The sequence below is a fragment of the Amphibalanus amphitrite genome, unplaced genomic scaffold (genome assembly GCF_019059575.1).
Source record: "Amphibalanus amphitrite isolate SeventyFive unplaced genomic scaffold, NRLGWU_Aamphi_draft 000275F_arrow, whole genome shotgun sequence".
NCBI classification, from domain to species: Eukaryota; Metazoa; Arthropoda; class Thecostraca; order Balanomorpha; family Balanidae; genus Amphibalanus; species Amphibalanus amphitrite.
In genome coordinates, this window is record NW_024881770.1 from 207844 (window position 1) to 228104 (window position 20261).

The following is a 20261-nucleotide window of genomic DNA, read 5'->3' on the forward strand; positions in this document are numbered from 1 at the left end:
TTTCGGTCTTTCTTTTTAGTGTTAGATCACATTTAGCTATAAATTAAGCTGGGAAAAGCCTGTGTTTCAAATACTTCGATAGTGATATAAAGATATAAAGACCAACAATTATAAAATTTCGTTTCTTAATTTATGATTTCATGACAGCCTTCAAACACGACCAATATAGGTACCTACGTAGGTACGTGTGCCCATTTATGAATAAGTACAGTGTACCAAGGCTCATCGAAACATATTTTCTCTACATATATTGTGCCCAATTAGCCGGTAAGCGACGTAAAAATAACCAAAAATGTGTGGATAACATTAAAGCCTGCCGAAGCCCCTCACCGTTCCTCGCCATGTCGCTCGTGTTACTGTATTTCCGTCGGCTGCTGTGCGCCTTCTCCTCTTTCCCCGGGAGAAGGTGGACAACCATGCCCGGTCCGCGGTCGTGCTAGGATACAACAATAACAATTGTGCAAGTAGCGTAATCTGATAGCAATATAGGCATATAGTGTTACCGTAACCGAACACCAAATTGCTGCGCTTGCCGTTGAGGAAGAAGATGAATTACGTGATATGCTAGTGAACGGTCATAGACGGCCCCGTCAGCGCCGCAGAAGAGTGTTTCGACCACGAATTAACCTGGAGTGGCCGATGGAAGGACAATTTCGGTAAGTCAGAGTGAATGTTTTCAGTATGACAAATGTGTGCTTTAAACCGATAGTTGCTCAGGTATTTCGCCACCCACCACCCATGTAGGTAGGTTTCAAGGTTAGGTCAAACAAATTAGCGACAGTCACATACCCTCAAAATCAAAGTTTATATTTGTAGCACATGTTGTACGTGTACTTTTAGGGGTGAAACTTGGCGGTGACATCCATTTATGATATGAGTACGTATTTAGTCAAAAAGCTGAACATAACCCTCGCCGGCCGAAGGGATGGATGTCCCTTCCGCGTTTTCACTTTTCAAAACATAGGATAATTTTGGTGGAAAACTTACACTTCATGATGTAGCTATGACATCAGTGTAAAAAAACAACCGACTTTTCAAATGCTTCCAAAATCAACTTTCAATTTGCTACAGGCACCCAGAATATGGCGCGTAACTAACTAATTGGCGCGGAATTGCATCGCAACTATAGGGAACGAAATATTGCCATCATCTACGTCATGTTCCTTGCAGGCTACCATAACCATTTAACTTTAAAGCCGGACATTGCAATATTCCTTGCCATTGGAAAATTATTTCAGCTAGACTTTAGTTATGCGCATATCGCTTTATTTTTTCCCAATTTATTAGGTGATCATGCAATTGATAACGGTAAGTGTTCACAACGCATCGGGCATGGCATTTCGCAAACGCTGTACTAACTGTACCCTGTACCCTTTTAAATAAGTGCTGACATATGCAGGCATGCGGAAAAAGTGGCAGTTTTTAGGTCACCACCAACCAAGGATCCCCATTTTAAATCTGTTAATACACGACAATCGGGTATGCATCGGTTATTAGCAGCATAAGCAAGCTTATTCATTTTTTTCAGCGAACGGTTCAGGGTCGACTCGGGCACGGCAACCGATATCGAAGCCAGGGTTGGCCCTGCCCTTCAGCATCCATCCGGCCGGAACATGGCTCTAACGCCGCGCCAGCAGCTTCTTATCGCACTTCGGTACGTACTTAAACAGTGTGCGTGCAAGATCACATGAAATTAAAATAGATGCAAATGCATACCCGAAAGAAGGTACATCCATGCATGCATACGTTCATGCATACATAATTCATGTCTACATGCATTGACATGAGAACATTCATAAGCCACCCAAATATATTATGCGCCATCATAGTCATACCATAGTCATTCCAAAAGATGAATTTTTACCAAAAGTTGCTTAGACGGAAAAGCATAACAATGTTTCTAACACTGGTATCATCTTCCAGGTTCTTCGCAACCGGTGCATTCTACATAATTGTTGGTGATGGCCACGGTCCGTCGACGGCTACAGTAGGCCGCGTCATCAAACGTGTCGTGCTGTCCATCCTTGCGGCTTTCGCCGGAGTCGTTAGATGGCCGTCAGCTGCTGAGGAGCTGCAAAACATCCAACAGCGGTTTTCTCGGATCGGCGGGATTCCCAATGTCGTTGGTAAATAGCTCCCTTGCTGTTTCTCTATTGATGGGAAAAGTATACGCACTATGTTTCTTGCCATACCGTGTCTTGTTAACCCGATGGGCTATTCAGCGTGCTAGGGGAGGGGACAGATTCTCCCCCCCCCCCGCGTAACTTCCGAGCCGATGATCGTAGATAGAACGGGGAGAAGCCAATCGAAAGGTTTTAACAAGACGAACCCTTTGAGCTTAATGTTTTTTGCCTAAGCAGGTCAATAAGTATACTAAACGATAGTAAGTATCGCCTAAATGGTAGACTGTGCCGGCGCACGACGGTTTCGGTTTTGCATTGCGTTGCTTACCACTGATTATGATTGATTAGCGTCAAATTTTGTGTAAAGACTTAGAAATGCACAATCTTAATATTAAAAAATACGAACATCGGCCGGTAACATTTTGAGTTATGATGGTGTAAACTCAAAGTTGTGACTGAAATGCTTCCTGCGTGGGGGGATACCCGCCTCAGCCGGCGACATCTTACTTTTAGAAGGCTTCTAACGGCCATATTTATGGTTGGATTAAAGGGACTATCCCACCTTTAACATGGGGTTTGAGTTGAGATAGCCAAGTTTGCGGCGAGGTTCAGAAACCACTATCTATCTAGGTTGCAACCCCCGCGGACTCTTGGTGTTGAAGAAATTCGTTCCCTTCATTTGAAAATGGGCCTTGTACAAGGCGCTATCTTCAACATGGAGCGACCGTTAGTGTGACGTCACCTCGTTTAGTCATTCTGATTTAAATGGGTTTGTTCGTTGAAAAATCGCTTAAAACTTGGTGTGAACTTTGTTGTGGTGCCTACAGAGTAAAAAGAATCAGCTTTATGACAGTAATGTGGCCTGGGGAAGGAGGTAATTTTGGGCTGTGATGTCACATATTTGAAAGTTTGTGTTTGGAATATGGGAAGCCTAAGATGTTTAATGAAAAATAAATGCCAGAACCGTGTTCCTGGTCATCCAATCTATAAAGTCGGGCACAATTTAACTGGTTTTAACAACATTTTAGAAGGTGGGATAGTCCCTTTAACTAGAAATTATATATTTATACGCGAAGACATATTTCGTGTCGTGAAGTGTTAGAAGTGAGAAAATCGACCGGTAACTTTTTGAGTTAGGGGCATGTAAACACAAAACAGTCCTTTATATGGCAAATTTGATCACGCTTGACCTCATTTGACCTTGAATGTGTTATTTGAACTAGTGTCATGACATTTACACACAAGAGTTTCCTATCGCCGCCACCCACGCTCCGAATTTTGTCTTTCTTACTTTTATAGGAGCTGAGATCTTAGGTGGGGGGGGGAGGCGACATTCACTCCCCCTTTCCACTGGGCGTAGTTCTCAGAACCTTTGTGCTGCGCGTGTTAAAAATCACTGGTAGCTTATTTGGATTTCGTTTGCATGTTTCTTTCAGGTTGCGTGGATGGCACTCATCTCAGGCTCCAAGTGCCAAAGAACAAAAAAGACCTCTACATGAACAGGAAGGGATATACTTCGGTCAACTGCATGGCCGTTGCAGGACCGGACCGGCAATTTTTCGCTGCCAGCGTGCAGTGTTCCGGCCGCGTGCACGACGCCAGAGTGTTGACAACATCAGGCCTAGACGAATAGTAAGCTACCACAATGTTGCAGGAATGTCACTGCTTCTCCTCCCACGCCCATCTGTCTCATATACCTATTTGTTATTCCTATGCAAAACAGGACTAGTTCAGAAATGATTGCTCGACCAACTTATGGGGGAGGGGGGATGAAATGATCTTCTTTCGGATTTTTGCAAATGATTCGCTAAAAAGCAAAGGATCACGACGAAACCTCGAACTAGTGCCCTCGAGTTAACTAATTTTACATCTACCCTATGAATTTCATGACCCTGACCCCATTGCCCTTTGTCCTGTGACCTGTTTATCCTGACCGTTTCAGGTCAGTTTCAGTTCAGATTCGGCATATGTCGGCGCGCATTATCCATGCGTTTCCAAACTTTTTTTTGCGATGATTTTGACAACTTGTGGAAAAGTCTAAGGCAAGTTTCGAATTAAGCATTCTCTTGAGCATATGTCGCGTTAGGCAAGGCCCACAAATCGACTAGATAAATCCTTGCTTCCAAGCATCCTTCCTTGCATTCCAGCTTCCGCGCGGGTGGCCCGGTACAGCACGGGATGCTTCTCGGAGATAGCGCATATCCTTTAACCCACTGGCTCATGACGCCAGTAGCCGATCCAGCGACACCAGCTGAAATGGCGTAAGTGAGGCATCACTTGGGGTACTAGTGACATACCCTTCTTACGTATGCTTACAATATACTCTCAAAATATTATTTTCCTGTCAAGTGTCAGTGTCACCTCTCACCGTCTCTTTCGACGTTCTAAAACAGCATTTTCATTGGATGGCTAACACTACTCAGAAGTAATCAATTAACATCTGCCTATACCAACAGGTACAACCGTGCGCACGCGGCTACGAGAGTGCTGGTGGAGAATGCGTTTGGGGTTTTGAAGCGACGCTTCCCAGGGCTGGACACGGGCCTCCGCATGCGGCGAATCGCAGACAGCGTCCGTGCATTCCGGTAAACAATGAACTAATATACGTACATCATTATCCTTTACAGTTCCAGGGTAACAACAATCATGAGGGACGAGGGACATTCGTCTCTACCAATACCTCCGCGAATAGAGCAGCTACGTAAGGAAAAGCGATACCTATCAAACAAAAATTACGTAGATTTTATTCTAATAAACCTCACTTTCCCCCTAGCTCTATTTGCTTTATTTGTCCCACTCCCACTGAATGGTGTGTGCTGATTTACAGAGCAATGATCGTGCTCCATAACATCTGCATCGCTCATGGTGACCTGGGTAACTGGCTGGATGATGAACTGCAGGAGGAGCCGCACCTTCAAGGCGCGGAAGTTGAAGCGGAAATCCCCGCCGAGGCCGTCCAGAGACGAGAAGGACGCATGCGTAGGAGCGCTCTCATCCGTTTGTTCCAGTAAATGCCTTCCAGCACTTCAGGTTGTGCTGTGTTGATTGCAAGGATGCTGAAACTGTTTGTTTGATTAGTGTATATATTAAGCTCAAGGACATCACCATACAAGTGACGTTAGTTTGGTAATTGCCAACGTTCGAGAAAACTCTTAACGCCAGAGTATTCCGACAACCTGAAAGGAAATGCAAGACGTAGATGCGCAGGAGCGCAGTAACCATCCGTCCATTTCAGTGACAGTCTTACTGTGTGCTTCAATTTGTGCTGTGCTCATTGTACAGAATGATGTTGAAACTGTTTGTTCGATTAGTTTATATGTTGGGCCGCCCAAGACCATCACTATGCAAGTGATATTGTTAGTTTGTTCATTGCCAAAGTTTGGGAAAACTGTCAACACCAGTGTATTCTGTCAACCAGAATTAAAATACAACCGTAGATGGCATTTTCCACCTGACTTTCACAGCTTCAAATGTAACCTCATTGCGGAGGCCTATGCCAACATCCTACCACATCGCCACAGCTGCCTTAACCTCTTCGACCGATACACTGTCGGCCCTAGCCGCCAAGCCTTTTAACATCTTAAGTACTAGAATTTGTCGCACCTTGTCGCGTTCTTGATCCGTTAACTCTTCCTCCGGCATAGCGAGAAGGGCCCTGTTAGCGTCACCCAGCTCTCTGCGGCTCGGTCGGGAGACACCCATACACATCAACGGGTCTTCTCTTGACCGCTGGCCGACACTGGACCTCATTTTCAGCCGGGGAGGTGCTGGACTGGCGGTGGACGCTGGTGACACTGCATACAGTGACTTACGAGCATCTTCCTCGCTCTCAGGCATCTCAATTGGCGGCAGACTGGGTGACTGGGTCGCCCAGTCGTTGATACCACGACCACCGGGAACAGCCACCGCTTCGGCTTCGGCGTCCCTGCCTGAAATGAAAAGGGTGCTAAAAACTAGTATGACGGAGCGCTCCATTGACACGCATAAGTATCACGACAGACAGACAGACTAGACAGATCGAGACCGAGACCGAGACCGAGACCGAGACCGAGACCGGGACCGAGAGTGAGAATGAGAGTGAGAGTGAGAGTGTGAGAGAGAGAGAGGGAGAGAGAGCGAGAGAGGGAGGGAGGGAGGGGGAGAGAGAGAGAGAGAGAGAGAGAGAGAGAGAGAGAGAGAGAGAGAGAGAGAGAGAGAGAGAGAGAGAGAGAGAGAGAGAGAGAGAGAGAGAGAGAGAGAGAGAGAGAGAGAGAGAGAGAGAGAGAGAGAGAGAGAGAGAGAGAGAGAGAGAGAGAGAGAGAGAGAGAGAGAGAGAGAGAGAGAGAGAGAACTCACCAATGACATCCAGCACGATCTCGTCCAGCTCTGTCAGTGATGTACTCGAATCACATCCTTGTCCCGTCCGGTTCCGTTTCCTGAGTTTTTCTGCCGATAGAGGAATTTGCAGCTTGAGCTAGCTACCATTTTCATTTTCAACTTCAGTTTGCACACTTTTGCATGAGGAAATAATATACGACTATACCGAGGTTCAGGTATCACGCTCAAGGGTATCAACATGTTAATGAACTTAATATAGTATTTCCTCAACAGTGCAGTTTTGAAGTTCATAGCGACAGAAATCAATTTAGAATGGGGGCTAAGCCACCAGCTAAGCTACGACGTTGGGCTGATTTCCACCCTTCTTTACAAAGAAAATGAACCTAGTAGCCTGCGCAGCGAGATACTGCACCGCAAGACAGGGATGCTGTGCCGCCAGACACGTCATGGGCGTGAGTGTCAGAATGCGCAGCCGATACCGTAGTACCAGTTGGTTAGTTACTCACCCCGGGTTCGCTGCACCGTGTTATTGAAACAGTTTTTCTTGAACTGAGCGATGCACACATCGGGCTTGCAAAGTCCAAGATCGACACCCTTTTTCTTTACTTCCTGCCAGGCTTGTTGCCGGGTGTGCTGGCCGTTCACAGTTTTGAACTCTCCAAATAACTTCTGTAAATGGATCAAGTGATGGTTGGAATTATTGCAATATTTAGTGGGACCCATCCCATAATGCACGCTTCACAGCCTACTCAATAAAAATGAAATCTTTCAGACCGTAGCTACAAAATGGGTAGGCAGTAGGCACCTCATTTTAGTAAGCCTCATTTCAAATGTCCTAGAAAATGAAACAAAAAGGGAGCTTTGTCACCTTTGACATAACGAGCATACTATAGCAATGCGCAGCTGCTGAAATGAATTCGGTAACCATTCGATATGTTACATACAAAACAAAAGTGGCTTACGTATTTACTATTTAATATGCAGTTAATCTTTCGTTGAAATTGAAAATAAAAATGGACAAAAATGAGAGAACAACAAATGGATAGCATATCATGACTTGAAGCATAACTGGGTGCGGATATTTAGAATCATAGTGCGTTGTAATGCACCAATGCTAAGCCAAACAATGCATGAATTGGCGAAGTTGAATTCAACATTGAGGTGAAAATGATAACAGGAAATGATAGGTACTTACATCTTTCAATTCTCTTATCAGGATAAACAGCTCTTTTTTCTTCGATGCTGACTCTACGTGCTTCATTCTTGCTAAGTTGATCAACACGTACCGTTTAAAACCGTTAATCAATTAAAATCAAACATGACCAATAGCCCAGATTGGCCCAGATAATGTTGTTTGCTTTCAACAGCTGATAACTCGAGTCTCGACATATTTTGTTTTTGGAGAAATTAGTAAACTTCATTACAAATGTTCTTGCAATAGTCTGCAAACGTATTCTATATAATTGTATACCTAAAATTATTGATATGATCTTCTTATTTTAAGATTTATTTTAAAAAAATCATTAAATTACAATTAATTAAGGTCTTGAAGTATGATATCACACCTCACTGTCTCACTTTTTCCAGCCAAAAAATGAGCCGGGAGATGCCTAAAATTGAAGCACGCTCTTAGTTTTATAATAATGAGAAAAGCAGCCGGCTGCTTTATTCGGCTCGATTTTTATTTGCAGCCGTTGTCTCGATTTTATTTTATAATAATGGCCTCAGGTATCGTTACTTGAAACCGTCTGAAAACAGAAGCCGCATGAGCTCAGAAACTGAATAGCAGCTCCAATCACAGGTGGTAATTCCTGCCACCCAACAGCCTTCACAAAAATGTTCTCAAACCACGGCGCTGAAACCCTATTATGATTCAATTTCGAACATCCGGGAGGGTTGCTAACTCGCAAGTTCAGCTGTATCCTCCATCTCACACAGCCCCGCGGCGTTCAATGCTCAAACCGGGTTCAACGGGGAGTCTCATCACCGTGGACGGAGAGAGCACCTGGTCATCGGTCGCACCAGGGCACACAGGCCGGTGGTCTAAATCGGTCGGCAGCCGCCGTCCGGGACCGGACGGTCCCCATCACCGACCAACTTGGAGGATTACGGGCGGGGACAGCCCCCCAGCCCCCCAGCGGGGAGAGGACGTCCCCGGCGGGGAGGGCACATCCCGCCCACAGTGCAGAGATGGGCTGGATGAGCCGGACGGAGCCGCCCACCGCGCCGGCTTTGATCTCGCCGTTCGGGATGTTCGCGATATCCGGGCCGGGGGACGATCTATCCGCCGGGGAGCGAGCCGGTGAAAGTTTGCTGGCAGCGCCTGTGATCTTGATGGTGTCGATAGTTGAGCGAGCGGCCACCCCCGCGCGGTCGGTGACAGGTAAAGGTTAACATGAGCAGAGCGGTGAGTTGGGACGGGCTGACATGTCCTTGGGATATGACTGAAGGCCAGTCGAGTGATGCAGCCTCTGATCGGTTCGTCAATGTCACATCACAGCGCAGATATGTAGTTCAGAGGTGATTGCAATCCAGGCCGGGCTGGGGGCTTCTGCGGCGCATAATATAGCGTAGAGCGGCACAGGGGGCTGCAGTGCACAGGAGGAGGTGAGAAGGGGGAGGGGACACAGCACGTCCCAGCAGCTCGCCACGTACGTGGCAATGCAGCCTATAATCGGAACCGTTCGTCACAACAGCGGCATTGGTATGATGCCAAGGTGTGGCCACCCATGTCCCGAGTTCACGTTCACAGACCTGAGGCCATTATTATAAAATAAAATCGAGACACTGGCTGCAAATAAAAATCGAGCGGAATTAAGCAGCCGGCTGGTTTTCTCATTATTATAAAACTCACGCGTGCTTCATTTTTACGCATCTTCCGGCTCATTATTTGGCTGCGAAAAATGAGCCAAAAATGTATGATGTCATACTTCAAGTGCTTTTTATATTCCATATTATGTGATCATGTGCATTATAAGTCTGATTTTTAAAATCTTTTGCATACATTTATGCTTAATCTTTTGATAAAACATATTTGAAGACGTTTTCCGTGTCTTTTGTAACAAAACTCACGTCACATTTAAAGGTAAATTGATGACAAAAGTTCGTGGGTTATCACAGCAACTGTATTATGCCTGGTTCAAAACGTTGAACATTGTTCATGCTTGGGATTGAGTAATTTAGAGATGTATTTATGAATGAATCGTGCGAACAAGCTAATCGCTCAATTTATTAAAAAATAGCAAAGCTTTAGTTCTAAAAGAAGACATGCTTCGGTTAGGAAAATTGCATTTCAACCATCAGTTTCTGGGATTAAGCAAAAGGACAGCCAGATTTCATTGGGATATATATATTTCGAACAAAAAGTAGTAGCACGAGAAACCTTTCGGCAACATGCATTACAATCGCTGACATTTTGTGTATTTGAAAGAGATCCGTATAACATGTCGGGTTTTCGACCATATTCACGTCTAGTATTGAGCGAAAACCAATAAAGACGATAACCACAGGCGGATCCAGAAAGTCTCGGACGCGGCGGAGGGCATACGCCCAACTAATCGGATTTGGATTCCTTACGCACAGCTGTGTAGCTAAAGCAAATAGTTTTTTTTTCATACATTTTTTCGATTTCTTTCAACTAAAAAAAAATCGCCGATTTCAGGCGCTGTATACGGGCAATTGCCCCAAATGCCGGAAATTTGTCCCAAATGCCCTTTCTGTTTACATTTGCACACCCACTCCATGTTCCATTGTATAACTGTTGCGCGTCGCACCACCATATCACATCTTCTAAATGAGCTGGATATGTGGTCATGCCGGCGTTTGCCAGTGACCAGTCGGATACATAATCTCGCTTTTTGACACGAGTTCATGTGTTCAGTTTCCATTTCTACAGGTCTAGCGCAGATATGCCTGGCGCTGTTTACCAAGCGGCGCGAGATGTTTCCGGCCGCAACCGGCGGGCGGCGCACCGCGTCATCATCACCTTTTCTGGCCGCGTCCTTGACTTGTTGACATTAATTTTCCGACTTAAATTTATCTCAGATATAATCTAGGGTGTGAGATCTTGGGAGCTCTGCATTGTCCTCAATTAGTCCTCGGAGTCCGCCAGAATTCGACAGGCACCGCCTTCTGAAACTTCAGGACCTTCGAAGACTTGCCTACTATTTTTTGTAACTTCTATAAACGTTCCACTAAATGCATAGGATTCCTCAGCTCGGACTGCATCTGAAACACACAGAGTTTTTTACATTCATCGCATCTTAATTTGGTCATTTGGACATGACCCTGACCCGAGCTTCACTATACGCTTAACCTGCTGGAAAACGTTACTGTACCTGCAGGTAGGATCGTAAAGAAAACGGAATCCCTCCTATACATTTGTGAAAGAAAACCAATCCCAAATAGATACCCTTCTTCCTGGTTCGTTCTTTAGACCATGTCAACTGATGTTAGTTATAAATATCAATTAGGTACATTGACAAGGCGAACAAAATCAGAAATAATATATATTTTAAATAAGCTACAGCGTGCTGAGGCAGTTGATATACTCACATTATGATCCCAATTCTAAGCACGCCAATGCTGCGCCCATGACAGAACGTTTGGACGCTTGTTCATTATGACGGGGATGAATGCCGCTTACTTCTCTTCCTGCTACACAAGCTGTTTTGTGTCCCAGGGCTCACAAATAGCTTTAAAGTTATCGCTAGAAGCATTAAAAATGCATGGAATGCACATATTATGAAATATTTGATAAGTTACGAGTGATATTATCGTCATAAGACTAGCTTTGCAAAATTTTACGACGCTGGTACCCGACAGCAAATATTTGCTGAAAATTTGCAGTTTTGTACAATTGTGGCGCTGTTTATGCGCCTTCAATTGTAAAAAAGTCATTTTTATAATGACTTTTTTAATGAGAGGAAGGAGAAGCTGCACTGTCTATGGAGAATCCGTCAAAAGCGTCTGGAAGGACCATGAGCAAATGTAGAAAGACATGCAGCCTTCATCCTCATCCTTTTCCCAGTACCCCTATAACCAAATAGGGCACCTATGGGGGAGCCGATGCAAAGGCTATTCCCCCGAAGACTCATCTGCATCATCATCATAATCAGTAGCTCGGAATTTTGCGTCCACCGCCACGTGACTTTGTCTTCTTTTTACCGCTCGATTTTTTTTCAGGCTGCATTTTTATGATAATCAACGGCTCAGAATCGGGAATAAAATTCGCAGCCGGCTCGGAATTTATTTTATAATAATGGCCTCTGGAACGAGAACAGAGCCCCTCGTCCCATACGAACGTGACACGACTTCCTGCAGGCATACGTGTGGCCCCACTCAGTGCTAGACTGTATCATACCGCTCACCGCTGCACCGAATGTCACAGAGCTCTCCGCGCACATCTACATAGTATGCTCGCCGTGCACGGCACAAACAAGCCTCCGCGGCCGGTGTCATCAACCCCTGGCGTCCGGCGGCCAGTGGCCTAGCTGCAGAGCCCAGTCGGGTCGGGCTGTCTCCCGGAATACCTCGGTCAGCACTCAGCCATCTGATATTCCACCGCTGCAGCGGCGACACGGTCACCGGTGCGCATTACCATAGCCGGCAGTGGTCGCGCGCAGTGACCGCTCGGTGACCGCCGCTGACCCCGCCGGCGCACTAATCCCCCCGTGACCCTCCGCGCGCAGTCCGCAGGGGTCACAGGACTCAGGCACGCGCACCCGGCGCACCTGAGACCACCGTCTCCGCCGCGCGCGGCGTCGCTGCAGGGAGCCGGTGGAATATGGCTATTCATCAGTCTCCAGCCGTACCGCCCGTCAGTTGACCGAGGCTGGAGCGCGACCGCATGGCACCGGCTGCCGCCGCATGTCCCACATCAGTGCACAGGTCCACTGTGCACGGACGGACACGCTCAACGTATGCAGTGACCCCCGGTAATGACTCTCCGCGCTGGACGGGCGACGCAGAGCCAGTTCCGGCCCCGTGGCCACAAGCTGCACACTGCACAGTGCACATTGGAACGGTGTACATAGTGCGAGCGGCTGATGGAAAATGGGACACGCGCATCTAACACTCTCTGAGGCGGAGAACCAGGACTTCAGCAGGGATCTCAGGTCTTTACAGGCCAGTTAAGCCCCGACTTTTGAGGATCATTCTAAAACTCCTAACAGCTTCTCAGTCTCAAAGGAGCGCAGATTAGCAAGCTTCCCTCTCCTTCGAAAACGAGGCACACCAAACGCTCACAACGAGGCACGCTCCTAGCGTTACCTTAGCGTAACTCGAGCCCCAGCATCAGCTCCAAGCTGCTGTGGTCAATTCAAGGAAAGGGGAGAACGCTGCCGCCAGGCTCGGACAGTCGGTCAGATCAGAGTCCGCTCTCCGGCTCCGGGGAGGCCCGGTGAGCCCCCCCTCCCCCTGCTGCTGTCGCTCCATAGTCATAAGCCGGTGGCCGGTCGCCGCTGCGAGCAGTCAAGGTGACCCTGCTGAGCTCAGTGTGGGCCGCAGCGGGACGGTGCGCGGCCCCGCCGGCCGACCGGACGGGGCTGCGTCCAGAAATGACTGTAGGATGCGTCATCGAGCAATGTGCATCGGAGGCCACGGTGGAAGCCAAAGATGGTGACAGGTTATCGCCTCTTTATATGCCTTATAAGCGTCCGCACCTGAAGAACTGTCGAGGTGTTTTTGACAGAAACCAGTCACCATTTCCCCACTTATCCCATACCTGCAGGGGACACAGTCCAGCTTAACTTGTCAGAACTTTGACTGAAGTTGGATCTACCTGTGGGGTTCTGGCACTATTTGCATTTCCAAAAGCTGTGGAACAGCCAACCTTTGAGCCCCAGTGGAGCGCCACCCAGTGTCGCCTGGTCCTCTCTCCGCTATCAACACCGACCTTTGTACCCCACCCCATCCAGTTCCGATATCCAACACACACCAGTGCACCGTTCGGGAGAGACACCCAGCTCATATACGACACTCAGAATGTGACTCCGGTCTCAGCGTCCAGTCCAGGGGCCATACGAAGGGGCGCCATACGAACCATTACCGGCTCTATAGAAACCACAACAGACGGCGTCTTCAACCACTGATCCTGATTCCTGAGTCACTCAAACCGGACACCGCCGTAGAGTGGAGCAAGCGATGCAGGGCGAGCGATGCAGGGCGCCCGCAGCCGCCCGTCCTTGGCAGCCCCATCTCTGGCCGGTGTGGCGCCGGGCCGATGGAGACGCACGTGACACGACCGACCGGCCGCGATCTCCACCCAGGAGATGAGTCCAGCACGACCGCCCTGATCACCAATGCACCAGGCGGGTCCGGCCGGCGTGTCAGCCCCCAGCCGACGAATCCGCCGCCTCGCAACAGCAGCCGTTCCATATTGAATTCGCTTCAATCAGAGGGATCAAAGAGCGCTCTGCTGCAGCTGCCGGCTTGCTGTACGATATGAGACAGCAATGTGCAATATGCATTGCATTGAAACGCATGACCTGCACCATAGTACCAAAAACAAAACGAGACGTAGCTCCCTCATCTCTTCTCTGTGTTAAGGACATTAGACCCCCCCTCAATCGATCAAGACCGTCCTCAACAGCATCCCTTCTTCATCAAGATCCATCCAAATTCCTATCCCCATCCCCACTATCATCCTACATCTCTGTCCTTCATTGACCAGCCCAGCCCAGGCGCGGATTGCAGAGAGCTGCAGCTCTATTCCTGGCCGGCCGAGCTGCTGGATCCACCGGGCCGAGCTGCTGGAGCCGCCGGGCCGGCCGGCGCAGTACCTCCGAGCGGCCCCCCTCCCACAATCGGACCGGCCGGCTGCAGGTCACGCCTCTCAGGAGCACTCTATCAGCTCCCCCGGCGGCCGGTCGGCAGCCTCCGCTCGCCCCGCGCCGTCTGATTGGTCTTGAAGGCAACTTTGAGTTTATGGCGAAAACCGCCGGAAACTTGGCCTATTGGAGCACCCTGGCGGAGGCACTTTAGATCCAATGTGAACCGCCGTTTGGAGGAAAGTTTTCAGACTGCTCAATGCGGCCGTCGTAGTAAAAAACAATGTTTGGTCGTCGCTGTGTTCAGTGATACGGGCGAGTGACGACTGGCTGCTGTGTAAATATCAGCATCCGAGTTATCGCAGCTACAACATCATTCTTATTGCTCAGTGTTGACTGAGCTACTCCTTACTGCCAGAATCGACCAGACATGCTCTATTCTGTTGAAACGACTTGGAATTTTACATCTTTTTTCAATTGGATACATATAAGCAATCGTTTCCTTTCGGCGCCCATCCGCCAAAGGGTATCAATACTGCTCTCAGCGCACTTAACCCGCACTGTGTGTGTGCTGAACGGTCCTCCCACCCTCTCCCCGTCTCCTCCGGTCCTCTCACCTGCTGGGAGCTGTCCCTGCTGCTGTGCCGCCAGGTACTGCTGCTGGGTTAACAGCTGCAGGCCGCCATTGTTCATAAAACGCTGAAACAACACAAAAACACAGTCAGTGGCATGACACTTGACTTTGAGCGCTGGACAAAACGGTGGGACAGTTGTTGTATAGAGGAATCGGAAATGGACAGAACAATACCATCTAGGGATGATGGGGAGCAGGGGGGTATATCCCACAGTCACCAATCGACACAGACACAGACACTGACACCACACGGGAGCCTGACACCGACACGACACACGGACGCAGCTGCGTGTCATCCAGAGAACACGACACAGTGACACAGCTGTGCCGAATCTCCTGGCCGTAGCACGACATTCAGCAGGGCGCTGATGGAACAGATAGGGCTCTGTGATGACGGTGCACTGCGCTGATGTGTAGGGTCTACGTGATGCAGTGATGTGGTGCGATGTGATGGTATCAGTCCGGAATTGGATGGGGCGATGATGCTCCGCGGGGTCAGCGAGTCATTTCGTGGTCGCTTATCACCTGGTGATCGCATCTCGCCGGATATACGCAGGACTACAGTCCGCTAGTCTTGACCTTTACTTCACAACGGAGACGCACACCGACAAGCAGACGAACATAAGAACGGGCAGGCGGACAGACAGGCAGACAGACAAGACCAACCAGCAGAGACGTGTCCCTCAGCATGGCAGCCCGGCATTCACCCCAGCAGCTCAGTCCGACATTCACCCCAGCCCCGGCAGCGCGGTGCAGATAAGCCACACCTGTTCCGGCCCACATTGTTCAGTGACGAACACACCCTCGGGCCCCACAGGCCGACCGTCCCTGCGCCATGTCGAACGCATTCGCCGTGTCGCAACCCGGAGACGGTTACCATTCCAGGACACGACAGATGCATAGCATGTGTCCAGGCATATGCACGGACGCGACGCGATACAATCGTATGCAAATAGCTGCTCAAATCATATGCACCAGCACACTGCTTATTAGATGGGACGCCGAGAAGTCGGGCAGATGCCTCTAAGAAAAATGTCGAGTAATACCAGCAGAGAGACGTCTAAACCAGCGCCTAGACGCTCGGTGAGACATTGCCTACATTCCACAGATATGACCCACGACCACAACGGAAAGTTTTAAGGACGCAGCGCGGTCTGCCTTTCACCTCTCCTGGCAGGCAGCCCGCTGGATTTTCCACCCTTGCACCGTCCACTTGATCCATCCATCGTACACACCCCAGTGACACTTCTAAAGCCGTCTAACCCCCTCCGACCGACCGCTGCCGCCTCTCCCTGGAACTCGCAATCCGCCGCGCGAAACAGCACTAAGACGGCTGATCGCACCGTAACACGACGCAAATTAGCGCCCTGGCGGTCTGTAATCGTTCCAAACACACGGTCCCGATCGATTTCCAGGTCTCCGTGGCGCTACAATGATACCAGTGACGGCAGAAGCCGACAAATGTGATGGGTCTGACCGAACTGACGGCGGATCTCGTAATGGGATACCACACGCGACCCACGCAGTCCGCGACAGCAGTTGAAAACCCGGAGTCACCCCGTAATGGCCTGATAATGGGACGACTCGGCCCGCTAGAAATAGCACAAGAAAGCGACTGGTTATCAAATAAAGTGCAGTTGCATACCGTCAGGATTTTCTTAATCTGCAGTTTGATAGCGCACGGCACAAAAGATATCTCAGGAGTCATAAAGCATGATTCAGTGCACTGGTGACAGCGTAGAACAAAGTCAAACGCGAAAACACAGGACGTAGCCACATTAAAACGACGCTATTAGTAAAATTGCATTGTCACATCTGGAATTTCACGATCCGATCCGCAACATTAACAAATTACAAACTGTCTCGCCTCGCAATCGCCACAGCCATTATCAGCTAAGTAACTGACGCTGGATGAAACTGAGCAATCAGCCGGGGCCCATTCGGAGCTGCAACTTATTGGCAATCAGTGTCAGCGAGTGGTCGGCCGACGGACCTAATGGTCTCCCCGCAATATCGGAGGGCCGGACATGAAGAGGAACAGGGGAGTTCAATCGGCAAAAAGGTGAGTTTTTATCTTTGTTAGAAAATATCCTTTCAACTGGCGCTATTCTTTTACTTATTGGAAATGCTTGTAATGACAAGCCAGCGACAGTACCTATAGCTTCCAGTTCCCGCCGCAGCCATCGTTGCTGTCCACGGCACTTTTTTAAACATGAAAAATGTGTAAATTCAAGGGTGATAATTTGGGTAAAAGGGCATCATCAATACATATAGAATGCAGAGGTCATCGGCGACCAATGTTAAAAGAAGGGAAACTAAGCTAGTCACATCAGTCCTTCGGCTACGGCTCTCCAGCGTACTGAATTACTGAATGGTTCATCAAAAGAGTGACCTGCCCTCAATTTACCTTCTTACTTCAAATTATCTCTCTATGGTGATCATGCTTTTTCAGTTTCTAGGTGCGCGTATTGCGCGGGTGATCAGCGTCCCATTCACTGCTCTGTCCGTCTCTCCACTATACAACACAGTGAGGAGTGAAGGATCCATCAGCCCGCGGCGGCTCCTACCTTCCTCTGTTTGCCCTCCGTGCTGATGGGCTCATACAGCAGCGTCTGGTGGGGTGTGGCGAAGCGCCGCTCGCGCAGCTTCAGGTTGTGTTCTACGGTCACCACCCCCATATCGGAGCGGGGTCCGACTCCGTCTCTGCCCCCGCCGGGTCAGGTCAGGTCAGGTCAGATGACACCGACTAATAAACCGTCTCTGGACCGCAACCAGCTCCAACGGTCACACCTCCGCTGGTGCCACGCACACTACACCACTAACGTCACCAGTCACCACTGCCGACACCACTCTCGCCCCGGCCGCCACTGCACTGCCGGCAGGGGCACAATGCAGCCGCCGCGCGGCTCCCAATTGAGCGTCACAGCGCGCCGCCGTTGGACGGGTCTAAAGTTGGCGAGCGGCACCGCACGGAGGGGGGGGGGGCACGTGCCGGTGCACAGGTGCGCAGCACGCGCTGCTGTGATCAGAAGCCGCGTGCTCCGGTGATTTAGTGCACACTGAATACAGAGTAGAAAATCGTGCACGCCGGATGGAAAACAATAACCCGTCGGAATGGAGCGCAGGCTGGCAATATTGAATCACAATGCGCTTTCGGAGCAGTTATTAGCTAACGACCAAATAAACAGGTGCGTCGATTTGGGCCGATGGCGGTATGCAATATGCGTGCCAATGTGAAGGGGGAACAATTACCGCATGCTGACCTCAGAGTGGTCAATGTAGGATTGGCCCGGCCACAAACCGGAACCTCAAACGGCTAAACGAGTAACCGCGGCGGGCACCCAGTCATCCCGGCTCCCATCAATTCACGGCCGCCATTTCCCTCTCATTTTCACCTCAGCAGCACGCGTCCAATTGGATAATGACCGTCATTTGTGGAACAGCTCGGCAGCCGGCCGGAAAATGGCACCGCAGTCCGACGGAGGTGTGAGATGGTGCCACGCCGAGCCCCGCTGTGTTCCGCACGAAACCCACCGAGGCAATATGTCACGGTTAGTAAAAGCGCCCACGTTCTGGCGTAGTCATACGATCTGTGGAACTGACTACAGACAATAAGGACTACAAAGCACGACACGAAAACACCAGCGTATCACAAACTAGCCGCCTCCTGCGACCGGCATCTTTACAACAGCCCGTCCATCCTTTTACTCTCATCTCCATGCACCGTACTAAATGACCTTCTCTTGCCACTCTTCGTAAAAGGCGCGTCCAAGGCCTGAAGCTAGTAGCTACCAACACCTCGCTGCAAAACAGCCTTCAGACCCGCCTACATCCTCTCCACCACAGTACAACTGTACGAGTACGAGTCTATATCCAGCACAGCGCAGGAGCCCGCATGCCGAGAGCGTCGCCTGCCGATGTCCTTGTCTAAACGGAGCACCCGCCCGGTGACCGAGAGAGACAGAGTGGAGAGCGAGTGAGAGTGACCGGCCGTCGGCTGTCACTCGGAGGACATCAGATGGGGGGGGGTGCCCCCCCCCATCACCTTACCGACGCCCTGCCCAGCGCCGTCGGCAGATGAGCAACATCAGATGCATCCCTAAACGGCATGGTTATTCAGTGTGTTCCCAGGGCCCCGCATTGCACCACAGAGTCCCCGATGGGACAGCGGCCAAAAGTGTGCTCGACACCGCTGGCTGGTACGACCTTCTACCCGACAGAATAAAGCACAACGCCTACTCTAATGCCAAAGCCGACTTAACAACGTCCAGTGTCTCTGTGTAGCGGAGGCGGCAAGCGGTTCGCGAGCGGCTGGCAGCGCCTCCAGGCGTCTCCGAATCTCCCGCATCTCTCATCGTCTTCCGATGGTGGGCACGGTCACACAGCGGCGTTGTCAGCAGCGGCGCCACTGCGCCTCTAATTAGGGTCCAGATCGGGGCGGCGCCAGCCATCTGGCACGTGGCACCGCCACAAAAAGCGTCCAACCCGTGCATCGGTGCGACACGAGGCGACAGCGGAGACACCCCTCCGGTCGGCGGGCGCGACAGAGACGCAGTGGCGACAACACCGGCGGCGACGGGTCGCCAGAGGCCTCCGACAGACGCCACAGTCGACGGCAGCGGCGGAAAAACCGGCCAGAGCCGGCCAGCTGAACACCTGCTGTGGTCGGCCCGAATCGACCGCACCAAATCGAAAGTAAATCAATGACAAAACACACAGCACCAAATGACTGCCGCTCGGCCGAGCTGGGCTCATTTCAGTGTGATGAGCACCACAAATAGAGCAATCGAGCCCGCCGAGTGCTAATGATTCGACCGGCAACAGCACCGCTCTCCGGCACCGGCGGCGGTGGGTCCCGGGCTATATTAGCGTTCCAGCGCACACAGGTCCACAACAACGCGCTGTATCCTAATAACAGAGCGGGCGGGGAGACAGCGCGGGAATGGAAACCAAACACAGTGACCGCGCGGCGGCCGGCCGCGGCGCGAGCCGATCTATTATGCAGAGAGCCGAGTCCGGTCTGCTACCCGCAGTGGGAGGAGGCCAGTGGCGATTCGTCAGGTGGCGAGGGAGTCTCAGGGGCGAGGGGGGGGGGGGGCGGCGGCGGCCACACCACGGTGCACCGTAAAACTTCCTTATGTTCAGCGTTCAGCTAATATTGAGGTGCCGATGTTTTGAGGTAGTAAAGAAGCATTAAGACAGATCTGTTCCGAGCTTTGGTGGTTTTCAGTCTAAGGTATGAAAGAAATTCTACCCCTCAATCGCAATTTATTAGTCGTGATATCTCCGATTCATTTTGGAATATTTATGCCCGCATAAGTCTTCATAAGATTTCCGCAAATCGACAATCTGACGACGCAGTTGGAGAAATGGTCTATTTAGGATACTAAATGCTGACATCATTCCAGGATGGCACCA

General features: G+C 50.0%; 2 protein-coding genes and 1 long non-coding RNA gene across 5 annotated transcripts in view; 1 reads left to right on the plus strand and 2 right to left on the minus strand.

The window, feature by feature from the left end:
* LOC122387152 (pumilio homolog 1-like) overlaps window positions 1–20261 on the minus strand; it is a 104918-nt gene that overhangs the window by 13372 nt on the left and 71285 nt on the right. For all 3 annotated transcript variants that reach the window (XM_043377062.1, XM_043377063.1, XM_043377064.1), the window contains one exon: window positions 14827–14908. In XM_043377062.1, the coding sequence (XP_043232997.1) occupies window positions 14827–14908 (82 nt within the window). The remainder of the gene's footprint in view (window positions 1–14826; window positions 14909–20261) is intronic.
* On the plus strand, window positions 543–5376 carry LOC122387154. Its single transcript, XR_006257508.1, has 6 exons — window positions 543–656; window positions 1529–1654; window positions 1924–2126; window positions 3560–3755; window positions 4580–4708; window positions 4951–5376. It is a non-coding gene; the product is annotated as an uncharacterized LOC122387154 (long non-coding RNA).
* LOC122387153 lies at window positions 5529–7799 on the minus strand. Its single transcript, XM_043377066.1, has 4 exons — window positions 7636–7799; window positions 6947–7109; window positions 6459–6548; window positions 5529–6052 (listed from the first exon to the last, which is right to left on the minus strand). Exons 1-4 carry the CDS (start codon window positions 7699–7701, stop codon window positions 5628–5630), a joined length of 744 nt encoding a protein of 247 aa, XP_043233001.1. The 5' UTR covers window positions 7702–7799; the 3' UTR covers window positions 5529–5627.

Bases quoted from the DNA above. Each gene is read 5' to 3' on its own strand.
- LOC122387153 (XM_043377066.1), bottom strand. From the start codon at position 7,701: ATGAAGCACGTAGAGTCAGCATCGAAGAAAAAAGAGCTGTTTATCCTG. The intron at 7,110-7,635 runs GTAAGTACCTAT...ATCCATTTACAG, and splicing joins TGATAAGAGAATTGAAAGAT to AAGTTATTTGGAGAGTTCAA. The intron at 6,053-6,458 runs GTGAGTTCTCTC...TTTTCATTTCAG, and splicing joins GATCGTGCTGGATGTCATTG to GCAGGGACGCCGAAGCCGAA.